General features: G+C 33.6%; 1 protein-coding gene across 1 annotated transcript; it reads right to left on the bottom strand.

The window, feature by feature from the left end:
* Positions 1-1475: 1475 nt before the first annotated feature.
* LOC129316175 (RGS1-HXK1-interacting protein 1) lies at positions 1476-6940 on the bottom strand. The gene is made up of 8 exons (XM_054960479.1): positions 6594-6940; positions 4445-4511; positions 4207-4281; positions 2877-2929; positions 2224-2360; positions 2073-2137; positions 1925-1983; positions 1476-1824 (listed from the first exon to the last, which is right to left on the bottom strand). Exons 1-8 carry the CDS (start codon positions 6780-6782, stop codon positions 1735-1737), a joined length of 735 nt encoding a protein of 244 aa, XP_054816454.1. The 5' UTR covers positions 6783-6940; the 3' UTR covers positions 1476-1734.
* Positions 6941-17123: the final 10183 nt, after the last annotated feature.

The raw sequence follows: 17123 nt of genomic DNA, 5'->3' as shown, positions 1-17123 counted from the left end.
TTTGGGTTAAGGTTCTTCATCCAAGTACAAGTATAAAATGAATGGAAACATGAATGTTCAGAAAAAGATGAATTCTTCATTTACTTGGTGGGGAATATGTGCTGTTTGGGATAAGTTTAAAGATAGAGTAGGAAGAAAAGTGTGTGATGGAAGATCCACTCCCTTCTGGTTTAATAACTAGTTTGAAATGAATGTCCCTGTTATTGAACTTGTACCTGGTCGGCAAGGGCTCACTGACAAAGATGAAAAAGTGATTGTTTATGTTAATCAATGGAGAGAATGGGATACAAATAAGCCAAGGCGATGGTTTCATCCAAATACAATTGCTTGTATGACTAGAGCTCATCCACTCGATGAGGAGAGAAAGAGGATAAACATTTTTGAAAACGGATCTTTTACCATTAAATCTGCACATTTTTTTTGCCTTTGTACGTGTTTGACAGAATGCTCAGTGTATGGAGAACCCTTTTGAAATGGCCAATTGCAAAAACGATAAAATCCTTTATGCGGTCGTTTGCACATGGACGAACACATGCTGCTGATCTGAGGAGGAGAGGACTAGAAGTGGATGAGATTTGCCCTTTCGGATGTGACTAGATGGAGGACTCAATGCATCTACTGAGGGGTTGCCATAATGCGGCTGAACGATGGAAAGCTGTGATCAAAGAACTACATTAACACATTCCAAAATCTTCAAGGGGCTCATTAGGTGAAATGGAACTTTCACACAAATGGAGGCGGGCTCTACAAGAAGTTGCAAGTCTCTGGTTTCCATTTCAAACCCGGGTATTTAAACACACTGACCCTCTCAGACACTTTTACATTGCGAATTTTAAAAACAAAATCTAGTACGTTCTGCTGTGGTGAATTACACACACAGGGCGAAGCCTGCTTTTCACCATTCGAATTGGCCTACCCTGGCCAAGTTTCTCAAGTAACCTTGTTCTATGCCCCAACCAAGGTTCGACAAGCCCATTAACCATAAGTAAACCCCGAATTGACCAAATTGGGTCACAATCTAACAAGCCTCTTCGAATTAATTTTAAGCAATTCTTGATAAAATTTTTGGAATGTTACATCTAATGTTGTAACTACTATGATTACTAGTCTTCTAGAAAACTTGTTAATTCTTTTAACTTAATTTGTTCACCCCCTTACATTACTTGCTAACTCTATATTGGTTAAGTTGTTACCATAACTTGTAAAATTAACTACATTACTTATTAAATGCTTTACTTATAACATATTAGGAGGAGGATATTTTGGTAATGTCGTTTTATAATTTTATTTCAATTCAGGCCTTTAACATCTTGCAGTGAAATATCAAATGGTGTTAGAGTTTGATTTAAAAATATGTCACATCCAAGATTTTTAGATGCTCCCTTTTATATCGTTAACAAAACTATTTTTAAAAATAAAATGTAAGAAAAAACTAAAAAAAAAATACTTGGATAATTTCTACTGGAAGACTTAGGTCAAAAGAAAAAAAGGACTCACAAAAACCCAACTCATATGGTAGCCAAGGGTGCTACACAGTAATGGTCGACAACACTCAAACATGGTCGAGGGTCGATAGCAGTTGGCAATGATCAAAGATAACTAACAACATTCAACAATAATCAACAATAGATAGTGGCAGCTAGTAATGGTTGGTAACAATCAATGACAAATGTGAATAAAAACTTCAATTTATTCTTTTTCTTTTTAATTCAAAAGGAGATGGATGTCAACAACTCACACAGGAACCCCTAATTCGGAGATCTTCATTATCCGTCTGTGAAGCACAAGTCTCTGCCTCTTCAAAATCGATGCTAATGAAGCAACCTAAGCAAGGGCACAATTTTGAGAGAAAAAAGACAATGCTTAAGCAAAATATCATTTGCTCAACTAGCTTTTAGGGAGACATGCATATTCATGGACATACCTCTGCTCTAAGTGCCAGAGCTTCACGACTGGGTATGTGCCGGAGCCTATCCGTCAGATCTAAAATGGGATAAACAAGAAAGAGCAATGCAATGTCAATGCTAATATTACACAAAACAGTAAGTTGCAGTAATGACAGACGCACACACCTGCAGCTTGGGCTTCAACCTTGTAAATAGATTTTGCAAGATGTTGAATTTGGGCTCCCGAGTTCCTAAATTTTACACAAATACAATATTAAAACTATCTAAGATATAATCAAATAACCCATATGTTCATCTCTTAATAAATATCGCATACATGAGTTCATTATGCCCATATTTCATATTCTTCTCAGCGAGAGCTGTCCTTTCCAGCAATTTTTTGCTCTCCTTCCTCATTAAATCTACTGATAGGTTCAAGTCCTTCACATTCTTCTCAGCACTCACATACCGTGCCTATACAAAAAATTCATGTAATATAGGTGAAGACTCACACACAGACAATGCATTGGAGAAATATTTAAGCATTATAGTGTATAATATCTAGGAAAATACTCCCTATGGTCCCAAATGTAGCAGCAAGTTGAGAAGTTTGTTTTAGTGCTAAATGCAAGATCTCAGTTCATTTTGTCTCCTGAATTTATAAGTTTCCCCCAAATTATCCCTATAAATTGCACATATCAGAGGAGGGTTTCCATCAATGGGGTAGTTTCCAGTGCAAATAATCAAAAGAGGTACCTCAGGGAAGTCAACTCATTTTTTTTTTTTTTACAAATAACTAACAAAACTAATTTCCTTACTCCTTGTAAATTAGTTATCTAATAATCTAACTCATATATTTAGAACCGGAGGAATGTAATCCTTTATCTCAAATTGCAAGTTCAATAAAGAGCGGCCTGTAGATCAGAAATATTGGCAATCATAAGTCAATTGGTAAGGAGAATCATTTTGGTTGTTCAGTTGAAGAAATACCTCCTCACTTTGGAGTCGACCTAATGTATGACGAAACAAAAACCTTCTTGGAGCTGCAAAACACAAATTGATGAATACATTTTAAAGGAAAAAACTAAGAATCAATTCAAGAGGCAGCATAGCAACAACTGTTCAAAGAAAAAGTGTTGAAAAACGTCATGATGACAATTTCTAATGACAGTCAATAAAGAAAAAAATCCTAGATCTGGGTTTGCTAACATATAACACACCTAATTTAATGCCCCCAATAAGAGAAGTTTAATGCCTCCAATTAACATTTGCATCCTTCAAACTTCCTGATTACTTTCTATTAATGCCTCCGATAAAAAGAGGTTAAATGTTCCCACTCTTATTATGCATCCTACTACTATCCCAGTCCCATAACTAAGGCTTAGTTGGCTTATAAAGTGAAAAAAGCTCATGCTCTAAACTAAACATACGACTGATTCAACAATTCGACAGATGATAGAGCTTTCATTCATCTTGATGAACTTAATTTTCACTATTCCCAAAAAAAAAAAACACTAGCTTGAGAGCATAATTTGAGTGTATGGGGTGGCAAGAATAAAACTAGTGCAGCAAGTTTGACAGAGAAAGGACACTTTTCATTTTTTATTCATATCCGCACAATTTTATCCTCGAATTTCGTGTGATAGGATGGGAACAAAGGTTAGTGGCAACAGTACAAAGAAGACTGACCGTGGGGACATCTGCATTCATTTTCAAGAGTAGTTTTCATCTCATAAGTTGAAAACACTTGAAAGGCAAGATGAAAATATCTCATCACTTTTATGTCATACTTCCACTCCCATTTCAAAAATTATTTCTACACAAATGATGAAAATATCCAAGTAAGCACATGATTAAACTTCTGTTTTTCCCCAACAGCATATAGATACGAAGCTAAATTCAACTTCTTGCACTAGCAAGTGTATCAGCAACCTTGCAGCACTACTCGACATTTACAAAAGCATTAAGAGTTTTCTATTAGAGATCATTCGCAAATTTGACTCCTCTATAGTAACTTGAAAAATGCAGATAAGAATAAAACTCATTTGTCTATTGTCAAAAACCTGACAACATAAAGAAGCACTAATTTGTTTGGGAAACATTTAAAGTAAACTAATAAGAAATAACTAATCCCATGTACAAAAACCAAGAGTTTACATACCAAGTTGACTCATTCAGATACATTCAAAACACCTTGACTATTGTAAAAGACCTGACACCATGTAGAAACACTAATATTGTTTGAAAAATTTAAAGAGAACTACTAATCAGTACATTGGTACAATAAATGAAAATTATCTTATGTACAAAAGAATAGCACCTCGCATAAGAAGGGTAGCAGAAATTGCAAACCCAATAACCATGGCTGGCTGTTCCCTGGCAACCATCAATCCATCTGCAAAAAGGGGAGATCATAAATAAGTGCCATGTAAATACAACAAACACAAGAACTAACAACTACACTGGTCCGTGGGAAACCCGAACTTTAAGAATCTACACCATTCAGTGAATTATTCATCTTAGAATGAAAAAGAACGATGCCAGCCATGACTAATCACCTTTAACTTTATTGATGAAAGCATCTTCATAAGTTCTGTACTGCGATATTGCTTCAGGAAAAAAATCCTGCAAGATGATCATATTGTTTTTTGAATGAAAAAAGAATTCTTCAACGAGGAAATAATAATACATAAAATTTAAAAACAGTGGACAAGGTGAAACAAATCACACAAACACCAGGTAAAATTTTATTGTAGGCTCAACAGAAAGAGCAAAAGGAGAATGCGAAGTCAGTAAGCTCTAACTTACTTGAGCCTTGTATGAAAAATGAGGAAACAAGACAATATAGTAATAATAATTATATCAAAATCTTCTTATTAATTACAAAATCAAATCAATCCCAATCTCCCTAATTATATAGAACCAATCTTAATCAATACTAAATCAATTGTAATAAAAAATCATTATCAATAATGTTCCTCAAGCTAAAGCGTACAAGTCATATGCATGAAGCTTGTTGCAAATGTAGAGAATACAGGTCCTTTTAATGCATTTGTCAGAAGCTTAGCTGATTGTTCATTGGAGTTGACGAGGCTGGTGATAAGGGTCCTAGATAGGATATTCTCTTTCATGAAACAGCAATGAATTTCAATGTGAGAGGCCTTTTCATAAGTGGTGATCAACCTACTTTAGACTTCTTAGGTGGCAACTCAGTTATTTCTCAAGTTCTATCGTTGCCAAGAACTATCAGTTTCCTCTTGAATGGATTTCTTCAACTTTGGATTCTTTATGGCCTTCTGGTAGTTCTCTGGAATCTTTTCTGCTGACAAGTTTGCTACAAAAGCTTGTAGATCTGAAGACAGTCTTTCACAGGAAATAAAATTACTATTAATACTAGGATGTAATGTGCAAGCTCTTAACCCCCCTAAAGCAATTGGCTTACTCAACTCCTTTTCGAGTCTATTATAGAGGAAGATTATTGACGTTGCTAAGAAGGTTACATGAGTTCTTCAGCAATATGAGGCTCTTCCTGCTGCTGCAAGTACTGCAAATTGTCTGTTTTACACTTGTAATAGACCTTTAAGTCTTTGGCAGTAGGTCAATGATAAGTATATTATATTCACTTACACTAATATTATTTTGATAATCTAATATATACTGTAAATATTATATGGATATTGAATGGATCTTATATATTTTTGTTTCAATATTAATTTGCAGGATTTTTGGACTTTTAAGCCCATTCCCCCAGGGAGGGGAGGGACCAAGGCTTCCCATTTGTCTATAAATGTGGCGGCAAACAAAGGGAGAGATTGCCCTCTAAGAGGCTAAGAAACACCATCTGAAACATTCTTGAAGCACTTTAGGGAGGAACTCTAAGGAGGAGAGGTATTACAGTAAAATTGTGCAAATTTCCCTAAAGCTTAACATCCTAAAATATTTTATCTTGATTTCTCTCTTTTCTTTCCCTCTTTAGATGTTCAGGGATTTATCAATCATGAGTTTTTTCATTTCTTTTATGGGATAACATACTTAGGTATCGACTACTTTCATCCACACCAAATCACCCTATGGTTGTCTCCCCCAAATGGAAGTGTTTGTGATCCTCATGCAGCAAACCTTTGCTAGGTGCCCCTTGTCACCGCCCTGCATCAGTGTGGTAATCTTAGGAATGGACTTGTTACATCCACAACAAATCACCCATTAGTGCCCTAGGGGTGGGGTGGGGTAAGGAGGTCACTCCTTGGTCCACATGTCTACGTCACCAATAATGAAATATGTCAAACCAACAATAAAATATCAAAGCCAAAATCAATAAAACCAATCAACCTTCATGAAATATAGATGGCATATCATCCAATGTCTGATTGAACAAGATACTATCACTAAGATTACCACCCATATATTTGCTCTTTCGTTTCGGAGAAAGAAAATAGATCTATTTTACAGGTATTGAACTGATCATGGGTTCCTTCTGTTTGTATTATTCCTTGTATAATAGGGTAAATCACATTGAATCGGAAAACTACAATCATCGATAACGTAATAATCCATATTGGGAATAGCCAACGGAATATATAGAACCAGTGCCCAATGGACACAGTCAGAGAACTACAAAAGATCATTCGGAAAGAACATGGGTTCAAATGTACATGGAGAGAAAGAAAAACGAACAAAAAAAAAAACGGAAAGATAAGATAAGCAAACCTGCAAGGAACGGATATGGGTGGAAGAGTTGTGTCTCAAAGAACGAGCAGCGTGAATCGCAGAGGATTGAAGGACCGTACGTTGAAGATTCTCTGCAATCGACGCCAATGATTCGGACGATTCCAATTTTGAGGATGGTGAAGATTCATCTCTGGCAACTGTAGAGGACGGCGAGCTCGTCTCCACCATTTTTCGAATGCATGGGTGGATAGGCGGCGAACTTGGCCTTTCAATGGATCCGGCGATTTCCAATTGCAGAGAGCGAGCCCTATATATATATACGTATATAGTTATACGTAAGGATAAGGAACCTTAACGTAGGTTCTAGTGTTTTGCACCAAAACAGCAACACACTAGGAAGAGGGAGGAGAATAGAACAAGGTACTAAAATTGGATCGGCTAGTGATTAGGTCAAGGTTAGAAATTAGAGGTTTAATTGGGAGTCAACTTGAATTCAAACCAAATATAATAAAATAATATGATTTAAATAAAAATAAAATCTCCAAAACTTAATATCTTATACAATGTCACATACAAGTCCTAACACAATTCCAACAATTAATATAAGATAAATCAGTACAGTAGTGTATCATCTAATGAAAACTTCTTAATCTCAAATAATAACAGTGGAATGACAACCATTAACTTATTAATCCTGTTTAATATATACAAGGATTCTCACCCATTCATTGAATTTAATCCATTTGTGAATCACTTAACCTCCTATTAAAATTATAAAAGCTATGCATGCCTTACTGCTTATATGTATCAAGCAACTGAAATATTAAGATTATCATATGCAAAGAAAGTAAATCGAATGAACATGTCTTTGGATTCAAACAAGCCAAGATTGTGATACAGAGCAAGTAATTGAATGACCAGACTGAATCAAACATATTAAGACAATGCATTCAAACTACTAAGATTATCAGATACAGAGTAATACTGACATGCCAACACCTAAATCAAGTAGGAAGGGGGAGAGAGAAGAAGAAGATACACCTAAATCGAGTGGGCAGGATCGAGGGAGAGAGAGCAGCTGCTTGAAGCTACACCTAAAGCTCACTCTTAAGGACGATAGCTGAGACCCTCGCAACTCACTTAGTCTTAAAGATGACGGACGACAGCAACAAGAGACCATCAAAGCTCAATGACGATGCAGCAGTGAGGTCGATAAGAAACAAGTGCGAGAAAGTCGAGAATGAAGGGTGAAAAACAAAAGCCGAGAGTGAAGGGTGGAAGATAGAGAGCGAGAGATTGAAAGCAAATGCAGAGCAAGTCTGAGAGGTAGAGACTAGAGAGGCAAGTTGCGAGGCTCAAGTCAAGAACTTCGAGAGGCAAGATGAGAGATCGAGACTTGAATTTCAAGGCATCTGTGTTTCAAGCTTTCAGGTTCAACATTTATGGGTTTCCTTTTTATTTTTAATTTTTTTTATTCTAACCTCCAAAACAACATTGAATAGTCAAAATTTGAAAAATATATCAACCCACCCAACCCACCTAACCTATGGGGTTGGGCAGGTTAACACCAGGTCACCTAAGTCACTCAATTCCACTTCAAACAACAAAACTAGACTAGAAAGACAGTCAGGTTGTCAATCCAACGGGTCAGTCCAGTCTGGTTTTTAATACTATAGGATAGGGTGAAACCCATCAACACAAGAAAAAACTCAAAAAAATTTAACCTGAAACATTTATCATGAAATGTATTTCCTTCATGATAAGCATGATAAAATTTAATATTATATGTTACAAATATAAAAATCATCACACCTTTCAAAAATCTCATGAATTATAACTCACAATTCTATAAACTCAATTACCCTTCTCCTTTATGAATATAGTTTGCCTATCTCCCTCTACATTTTGATTTTTTTTATTTTTCAATCTATTCCATATTATTTAGGGAAAATGACAATTAGGGACTCCATAAGAATGTTAATGACAATCACATAAGTAAATTATTAAAATTTCAATAATAAACCATTATCTTTATTTGTAATAAATTATCTTTTATTGTTTGACTTGAAATTCAAAACAGATTTTACTAAAATTCCAACTAGCATTATAAAGATTTCCAACAATCTTTTATTTATTTTCTAAGTAATAGCAAAAAAATAATAAGTAATTGACTTGTAATTCATAACAGATTTGCCTAAAATCCCAATTGAAGTTATAAATAATTATAAGTGTATTTAATAAATTTTTTAAGTAATTTATCTATATATTAAAAGTAAAAAAAAAGCATAAGTAATTGACTTATAATTCACAACTGACTTTTATAAATTTTTAATTAACATTACAAATAATATCAAATATATGTACTTGATTTTTCAAGTGATTTACTTATATATCGACAGCAAAAAAAAAAATGAGATTCTCAACTAACTTTCTCAAGCTGATCAATTGATTGTATCAACTTTGGATAGAGTTAATGCAATGTTTAAACATTGGAAAGGTTCATTATTCAGATATAGGTTTCAAACTTTCTATATTCAATTTCTTATAAGGCATAAAATAAAGAGAGCTCTCTTGACTTGTGGAGTAACTTAATTAGTAAGGACTAAAATTTTAATTACGTTACATGCAAATTCCTTTAAATTGTATTTGTACTAGTACAAAATATGAAATTCAAGAGGCACTTTCTACATCGATTGAAAGGCAAACGATGTAGAAAGTTAAGGTGGTGGTATTTTTGTAATTTTGACAACGCGTATTATAATTTTTACATCGAGTAAAAAGGCAACCATTGTTAAAAATACTTTCTACAGCGGAAACATGGACACTCGCTGTAGAAAATATAGTTTCTAAAGCGGGTGGTAGTCACCCGCTGTAGACATACGATTTTCTACAGCGGGTGGCTTCCACCCACTGTAGAAAAACAATTTTCTACTGTAGAAAATGTGATTTTCTACAGTGGGTGGCTTGCACCTGCTGTAGAAAACCACTTTCTACAGAGGGTGAAGTGTGACCCGCTGTAGAAAGTAGTTCAATTTTTTTTACCTCTAAATTCCGCGCTTCTCCACCCTCATTTTTGTGCCTTCAGAACACTCGTGCTTCCCTCCCTCGTCCCCCTTCCCCATACTCCTTCGTCCCCACCCAGCCACCCCTCTCGGCCCACCAGTCCCCCCGTCCCCCTCCCTCGAGCACCCATCCCCACCCCTATCCCCCTGAATTTGTGCGACCTATATGTCATGAGACATATGCTCAACATTATCACATTGAGTATGACTGAATTTACAAAAGAGGTAAATATATTTTTAAGAGTTTTATTTTATTATGTTATTTGAGAGTACATAATAAGTTTCTTTTACAAATTATATTTTAGATGTTTGACAATTCGGATCCATTCCCCGAAGCTAAAATTAAAGACATTCACATACGTTGAGCAACTTATTTTGGGGAGAATTTGTGAGTTTTGTAAAAAGTTTTGTACAATTTAAAAAGTTTGTTAGTTATAGACAACTTTTGAAAACATTTGTTGACACAATGTTTTAGATAACTCAATATATAGTTCTTAGATAGTTCATAGATAACTTTGAGTTTTGGATAGTTGTTAATTTAATTTTATATTAAAAATTGTAAATAAATTGAGCTGTCTGATTTGGCTGTGGTAATTTTTGTGTACAAAGTAGGGTAAATTTAAAAATACGGTTGTTTATTTTAAAAACAAAATATACTTTTTACAGCGGTTATTGCCATAACTGGTGTAGAAATTAATATTCTACATCAGTTAATGTAAAAACTGGTGTAAAATAGCAAACTTTTTACAGCGGTTGGAACCCAGCGGATGTAGAAAGTCTACTTTCTACAGCAGTTTGAACCTAGCCAGTGTAAAAAGTGTTCCATTTTTTAATTTTTGAATCGTTGAACTATTTTGTATATCGGTTATTGTTAGCCGACGTAGAATATGTATTTTTTACAGCGGTCGTATAACCAATACGACCTATTTAACCACCTATTTAACCACTGTAAAAAGTCTAACTTTCTACATTCCCTATAACAACACCACCTATTTAACCACTGTAAAAAGTCATTTTTAACTACTATAAAAAGTCATTTTTGTAGTAGTGTTGGTCCTATTTGGCATCCATATATGAACCTTGTTAATTCTTAAAAGACTCGTTTTATTGCTAAAAATAAATGAAATAGGTTGATAAATAATAAAATATGGATTAAAATAAGATTATAGATTGAAAGAGGGGTAAGAATAATAAAAAGAAGACAGTCATGGAGTGATAGAGATATGAGAACATGACTTAACATAAATAAGATCATCAATCTTTATGTTGACTTGCATTACTCCATAACTCTCCTCTCTGTATCATTCTTATATCTCCATCAATCTATAACCTTATTTTAGTCCATTTTATTCTTCATCAATCCATTCTATTTCTTTCCAATAACAAAATGGGCTCTAAGTGTTTAATGTTTTGCTTATAAATCATTAAGACAGTATTAATTTAGTTTTTAATCATGCTTTGCAGAAGTTTTAGTCTGATTATCATGGGTTTTAGAGAATGTAAAATATTAATAGTTCTCTTGAAAAGCTGGTTTGCCATGAACAGAAGAGGAGCTTTTTTTCCCTCGATATGGGCATAAAGGGTAGTATAAAAATATTTTTTTAGAATATAAAGGTAAGCAGAAGTTTGAAAGGAAAATCTAAAAGAAACTACAAACTATTAAGCAGCAGCAACAAGACTCGACAGACAAGGACAAGCAAACCGTTTACTTACAAGAACCTTGGTAGTATAAAAATATTGACTGTGTGAATTAGACTAACTTTTATTGCCATAATTTTAAATTTTAAAAACAAGTTTCCTTTTAACTTAACAATTCCTTTAAGGTTCAAGTGAAAAGATGCCTATGTTAAGACTACTTTTGATGACTCTGAAATCAACATGAGACTACTTGTTCATGCGTAGGATTAACTTTACAGAATTATGGAGAGATTCCCTATCAGGGTTTTTGAATTTGATATCTTCCATCCTAGATTTCTCCCTATATACATATATCCCACTCGATGCTGATAGTAAGTGCTTCTTCTTGTGAGTCAAGTAATAGGAAATCTCAATGTGGTTCCATTGACGCTCTAAGACTATAGTCTTTAGTTTGTCCTCAGGAACTAAGCATCAAAAATCAAACAAAAAAACATGTTAGGATGTAATTCTTCCATCAATTACATGACACTCTAGATTCTCAATGAGTTTGCCATTAATAGACAGCCAGCCATCTAGACATGGCTTTGTGAAATATCTTTCATCATCAACTTTTTCAAAAAAAAAAAAATAAAGAGCCATGTTTGGGAACTTGTTTCGGATCCAAAAACACATTGAACCTCCCTTGGTATAATGATCAAACCATTCTAGCATTCTATCTTCTCGTATTACAAACCTCAAGTCATCAACCTCTCATAATGCCTTTTTCAGTAGTACAATACTTTAGAACAAATTCATTATGTGTACTATACTACACTAGATAAGAACAAGACAAATAACATGATGCAAGTCTTCACTCAAGTAATAGGATATACTTTATTCTTTAGAATATAGAGTACATACCACTTTGCAATACATGAGTTTGGCTCAAACATAGAAAAATAAGAGAATATATATGATTGCTTTAGCTCAAATGTTGATTGAGGGGCAGATTTACTTAGCTTCAAACATGAGCTTGAGAGAACCAAACAAGGGAAATCATGGTTACTTTGGGTTAATATGGGTTTGGGTCTTGCGAATAGGAAGTTAGACGTATAGCATTAGAGCTATCATATATTGTTCCTAGAGTCTCTTGGCTTAACGACACCACACACTCTCTTAAAAGAAGGAGGTTGTGGATTCTAAATTTTATGTAACGGGGTGGACATGTGTGAGTCTAGTAAGTGTGTGTGTGTTACTCTTCCTTTTGGGAGAAGGATCAACCCTCCTTATAAGGGAAGGGATAGGTATGTAGGGGTGTATGAGTATTTATATTTGATCCATTTTAAAAGAAAAAATCATGTATACTATCAAGTGGCTCATAAATTGCCATATGGAAAAGCTACCAGAAGGGTTATAAAGATGGATAAGTAAGTTAACCTGATTCAGCAATATGTTACCACACTTCAAATTCAAGTCTACTATCTCTAATTCTTTCAAGTTTAGCGGAATAGCTCTAACTTTTTGAAGAACATCACAGTATGAAAGTTTTAATTTTTACAAGCTAATCAGATTTTTGAATGACAATGGTAATTCTTTTATGCCACTATAGTCTAGACGAACATCTCTAATATTTTCCATAAGTTGTAATATTTTTAGGAATCTTTAAAGGCTGGAGCACCATGAGAGGTCAAGAAATTCAATGCACAACAACCTGATGCCTAGAAAGCTCTCAAGCTTCTTGCAATTTTTAACACTTAACCTTTTAAATTTGTTTAGTAATACAACAAAAACATGAAATTTACTTAAATTGATGCAGTTTAAAAGACATAGTTCCTTCAAATTTAGGACTCTATCTAAGTTAGGAACTTCTCTTAAAAATTCACAACCTCTTAAATCCATCACACTTATTGATTAAAACCCCTACAAAACAAAATGGTAAGGAAGCATAGGTTTTGGAGAAAACAGTGATACCAATTTTGGACTCTTCGATAACTCTGAAAAGCGAAGTTGTAATCTGTTCGCCAGATGTAAGGCCCTAGTTATCTATAAAGGTATGAATACCCCTCTGATACAGAGCCTTGTAGAGATTTGTGGTAAAGTCAAAGTGAGTATCTTTGCCCTTGAAGTTGAGAAACACATCGTAAGTCCATCCATGGGTGAAGGAAAAGGGACATGATGATTAATTTGATTCCATGGTCTTGTTAATGAAATACAAGAACTAATATACTTTGATCTCCATTGTACTATTTTGCTTGTAAGAAACTTATCCGGAAAGATGTAAATTACTTTTGTAGTATTTTTATATTTATTCTTGTAATTGGAGAAATTTGAACATTAACTTTATCTAGTTAAGTTATTAAATTTTTAATAGGTAAGATAGTTTAATTTAAATAGAGTAGGCTTTGCTGTTGTAATATAAATTTGATGAATGAATTATTGTGATTGAGTTTCAAAAGCTCTCCCCCTCTCCTTTGCATCTATCTCCCTTCCTTGCTCTCCCATTATTTTGTTCTTCATCTTCTTCATTTTTTCCTCCTTATTTTTGATTTCTCTCTGCTCTCTCCTTCTCTAGCACTACACAATTGCACAAGTGTGTGTGTGTGTGTTACATCACTTGTCTATAGTGAAATGGATGTTACAGTTCATGAAGAGGAGAAGGAGACTTTAGGAGTCAAGAGGGAAGCCTCCTTTAGTGGAGATGGGTAATATTTTTTTATTTTAAAATAAAAAATTTAATTTACAAAATAATTTAATTTTTTACTAAAAAGATAATTATGTTAAAAAATTTAATATTAAATATATACCATTTATATTAAATATAAACTATTTAATTTTTAAAATAAAAAATAAAATTTGGATCATGAACAATCCAAATCATGCATCTTAAGATGTGGGGAAGGCGGGAGAAGCTAACTCCAAGAATTTGATTGACAAATTGTTTTGCTTTCCAGACTTTTCTTTGCTAGCTGTTGCAAGCAATGTGTAACAGTCCTCACACCTATCCTACTGGGGATCTTTTGAACTAGGCCAACCCACCTCATGGCAGTGAAAGCTAACGAAAGCCCAGTCCAAAAGACTCTCAATAAGGTGGGTTGAAGACTGTTACATAAAAAGTAAAGTTGTAAGGTCACGCTTACTTATCCACAATTAACTCCACAAAATCAAGTAATCATGGGAATAACCCAAATGAATTATCAAGTTTGTAAAATTTTTATAAATAGGATTTTAAATTTTCAAAACTTAAAATGATATAAAATCATTTCATAAACTAAAATCAAAGCAAACCATGTATATAAAAGCAAGGATATCATACAAGGTAAGATAAAATCAAACTAGGGTCAAAATAACAAAAAAAACTAATTCTAGCATAAGTACCTTGTAGTATAAAATTTTATGTTGCAACATAAACAATAAAATTCGTGATAGCAACAAGCTGTCATGGTAGCTTTTTTGATCAAACTTATGATGCGCACCAAATCTCCATTCGATGTCTAATTAAGGTAATCTAAGTGTTTACAGAAAGCTTTTTTTAAGTTTTAGCTAATGACATTGGTTTCACAATGAAATCATTTCTTAGTCAAAAGTTAGACACTAAAATACAAACTCACTCATTTATGCTTTTAAAACATAACTAGGGTGTTCAAAACTCAATTCAAGTGTCAAAAACCCACACTAACCTTTAGACCGCACTCAATAGACTTAGGACAACCTATGTAATATATTACAACAACTAGATATCACATATTTTACAATTTCAACCCTCAACCCCTTAATTTAAGAAATAACAAGGAGATGCATTTTGACTTCAAAACTCAATATAATCTAATACAACTATACATATAGTCAAATTTATACTTATACTAGTATTTTAACCTTGTTCATATATCTCAACTTAATAGATGCCATACGTACTAAGCCCAAAATACATCTTTCAATACTCAATATTCAATAGTATAAGTAATAACAAAATATGATCATCTTAGTTGGAAATATTAATTAATTATACATATGCAACTAAAATTATGAGAGGCTTATAGTAAGAAACTGAGTTTCCAAGCCTTTGGTGCTTTCCCTTTGTCTTTCTCGAAACTAATGCCTGTAAAATGTTAAATAAAATGGTAAGTATAACTACTCAGTAACCAAGTTCACCTAATCCATACAGTTGCATATCAATCAAAAATGGATACAATTGGCAATAAACACACGTATAATGTATGTATGACAATGTACAACCTTGACTATAATAATAATCATCTGACTGGGCTTTAAACACATAATCACACACACACACATATCAATAATGCATAACTTAGGGTTGTAATAATACCAACCATGCGCCCCTTACCGTACTAAACCACAATACTAGCAACCATGTAGCCAGGACTAAATGCATGATTATATGCCAATCTTATACTCTCTTAATTACTTCTAATATGAAACTGGTGGCTATTCAATGGCTACGCGCTTTATAAACTAACCCAACCTTTCACCTGTGAAAAGCTATTGGGTCAGCGTCAACTCACTTACTTGTGTAATTTGATTTTTCCTAATATTAACAACCATGGGGTGTCATACCCATAATCTAGCCTCCTTATAAACCGATAGAAACTAGTTAGGTTCGAATATCTCATATAACAAGTTAAATAGTCCCGAATCAATTATGGGACAAAGGTTACCCCCTGATTTTAATGATCGGTGCCAAGGCAAGTTCTTGATTCCAATGATCACTACTAATACCATGTGGATTTACTAATCTACTTTTCTTCCTAAGCGAACTCTCACCAATGATCATGCTAGGCATAACTTGACACTTTATGCCATTTTAACACTAAATGTCATTTCAACATAGTTTATGCACATATTCTTACTCACGTGATCATCACACTCTACACATCAAAATAGCATATTATTCTCAATTTGACAATGATATATCATCTATCGTAATCTTAAATCATAATATGCATCATACATAAGGTTTATTTTCCAAAATTCTTTCACAACTCATCATATTGCCAATTTGCATCAAATAATATTCACATATCAATGAGTTCAAAACATAAATTTCAACAATTATCTAATTAACATACAACTATATAAAATAAGTTTCTTCCAATTACCTCAAACTTTTAAGAGGTCAAAAATTTACTCCTCAATCACAACTTGCTTTCCAAGCTAAATTCAAGCTTACCAACATTTCGTGAGGTTAGTCTACAATTACATTAACATGCATCACTATTAATCATTAAAATTATCACTTCCAACATCTAATTTCATACTTTAATAACCAAATTCTCAACTATAAGATCAACTTCACATTCAAGGAGTTTCTTAACTCCTATTAATGTTATTTAGCTCTCAACAACTTAAATAATCACTAATATATCATCCAACAACCCCAAATCATCATCAATGTTACATATTACTCACTTTACCTCTTAAATTTCAACACTTTGATAACCCCAAGCTCTCAATTATTGAGTTTAATCACCACATTAGGTTTATCAACTTCCATTAGCTCTAACTAACACTAATAAAATATTTAATCAACATCAATGATAGCCACTTACCTCAACTACTACTATTTATGATACTTTAGGGCATAATTTCATTCATAATTGAAAGCCCACTTTCATGAATATATAAAATCATTATATCTAGGCATAGATAACTCAAACAACTGCTGTTAGTTCCATTTAGACTAATGGATTTAGACACATAGCCCTAGGTTCGAAAATCATTATCTCTTAACCTCAAATCTCACTACCAAAACGTGCAGAGAAGAAGAAAAAGAAGAGATAAAGAAGACATACCTAGATGAAATCAAGTTTCAATCACCTTTAAAATACCCAAGAGTTGATGCCTTAGTAGAGGAACAACTTACTTTATCGCT

Source organism: Prosopis cineraria, unplaced genomic scaffold (assembly GCF_029017545.1).
Source record: "Prosopis cineraria cultivar Desert tree isolate PC_DT_omini unplaced genomic scaffold, ASM2901754v1 PC7, whole genome shotgun sequence".
NCBI lineage: Eukaryota > Viridiplantae > Streptophyta > Magnoliopsida > Fabales > Fabaceae > Prosopis > Prosopis cineraria.
The sequence above is the reverse complement of the archived record's forward strand: the minus strand, read 5'-3'. Positions and strand labels throughout refer to the sequence as shown.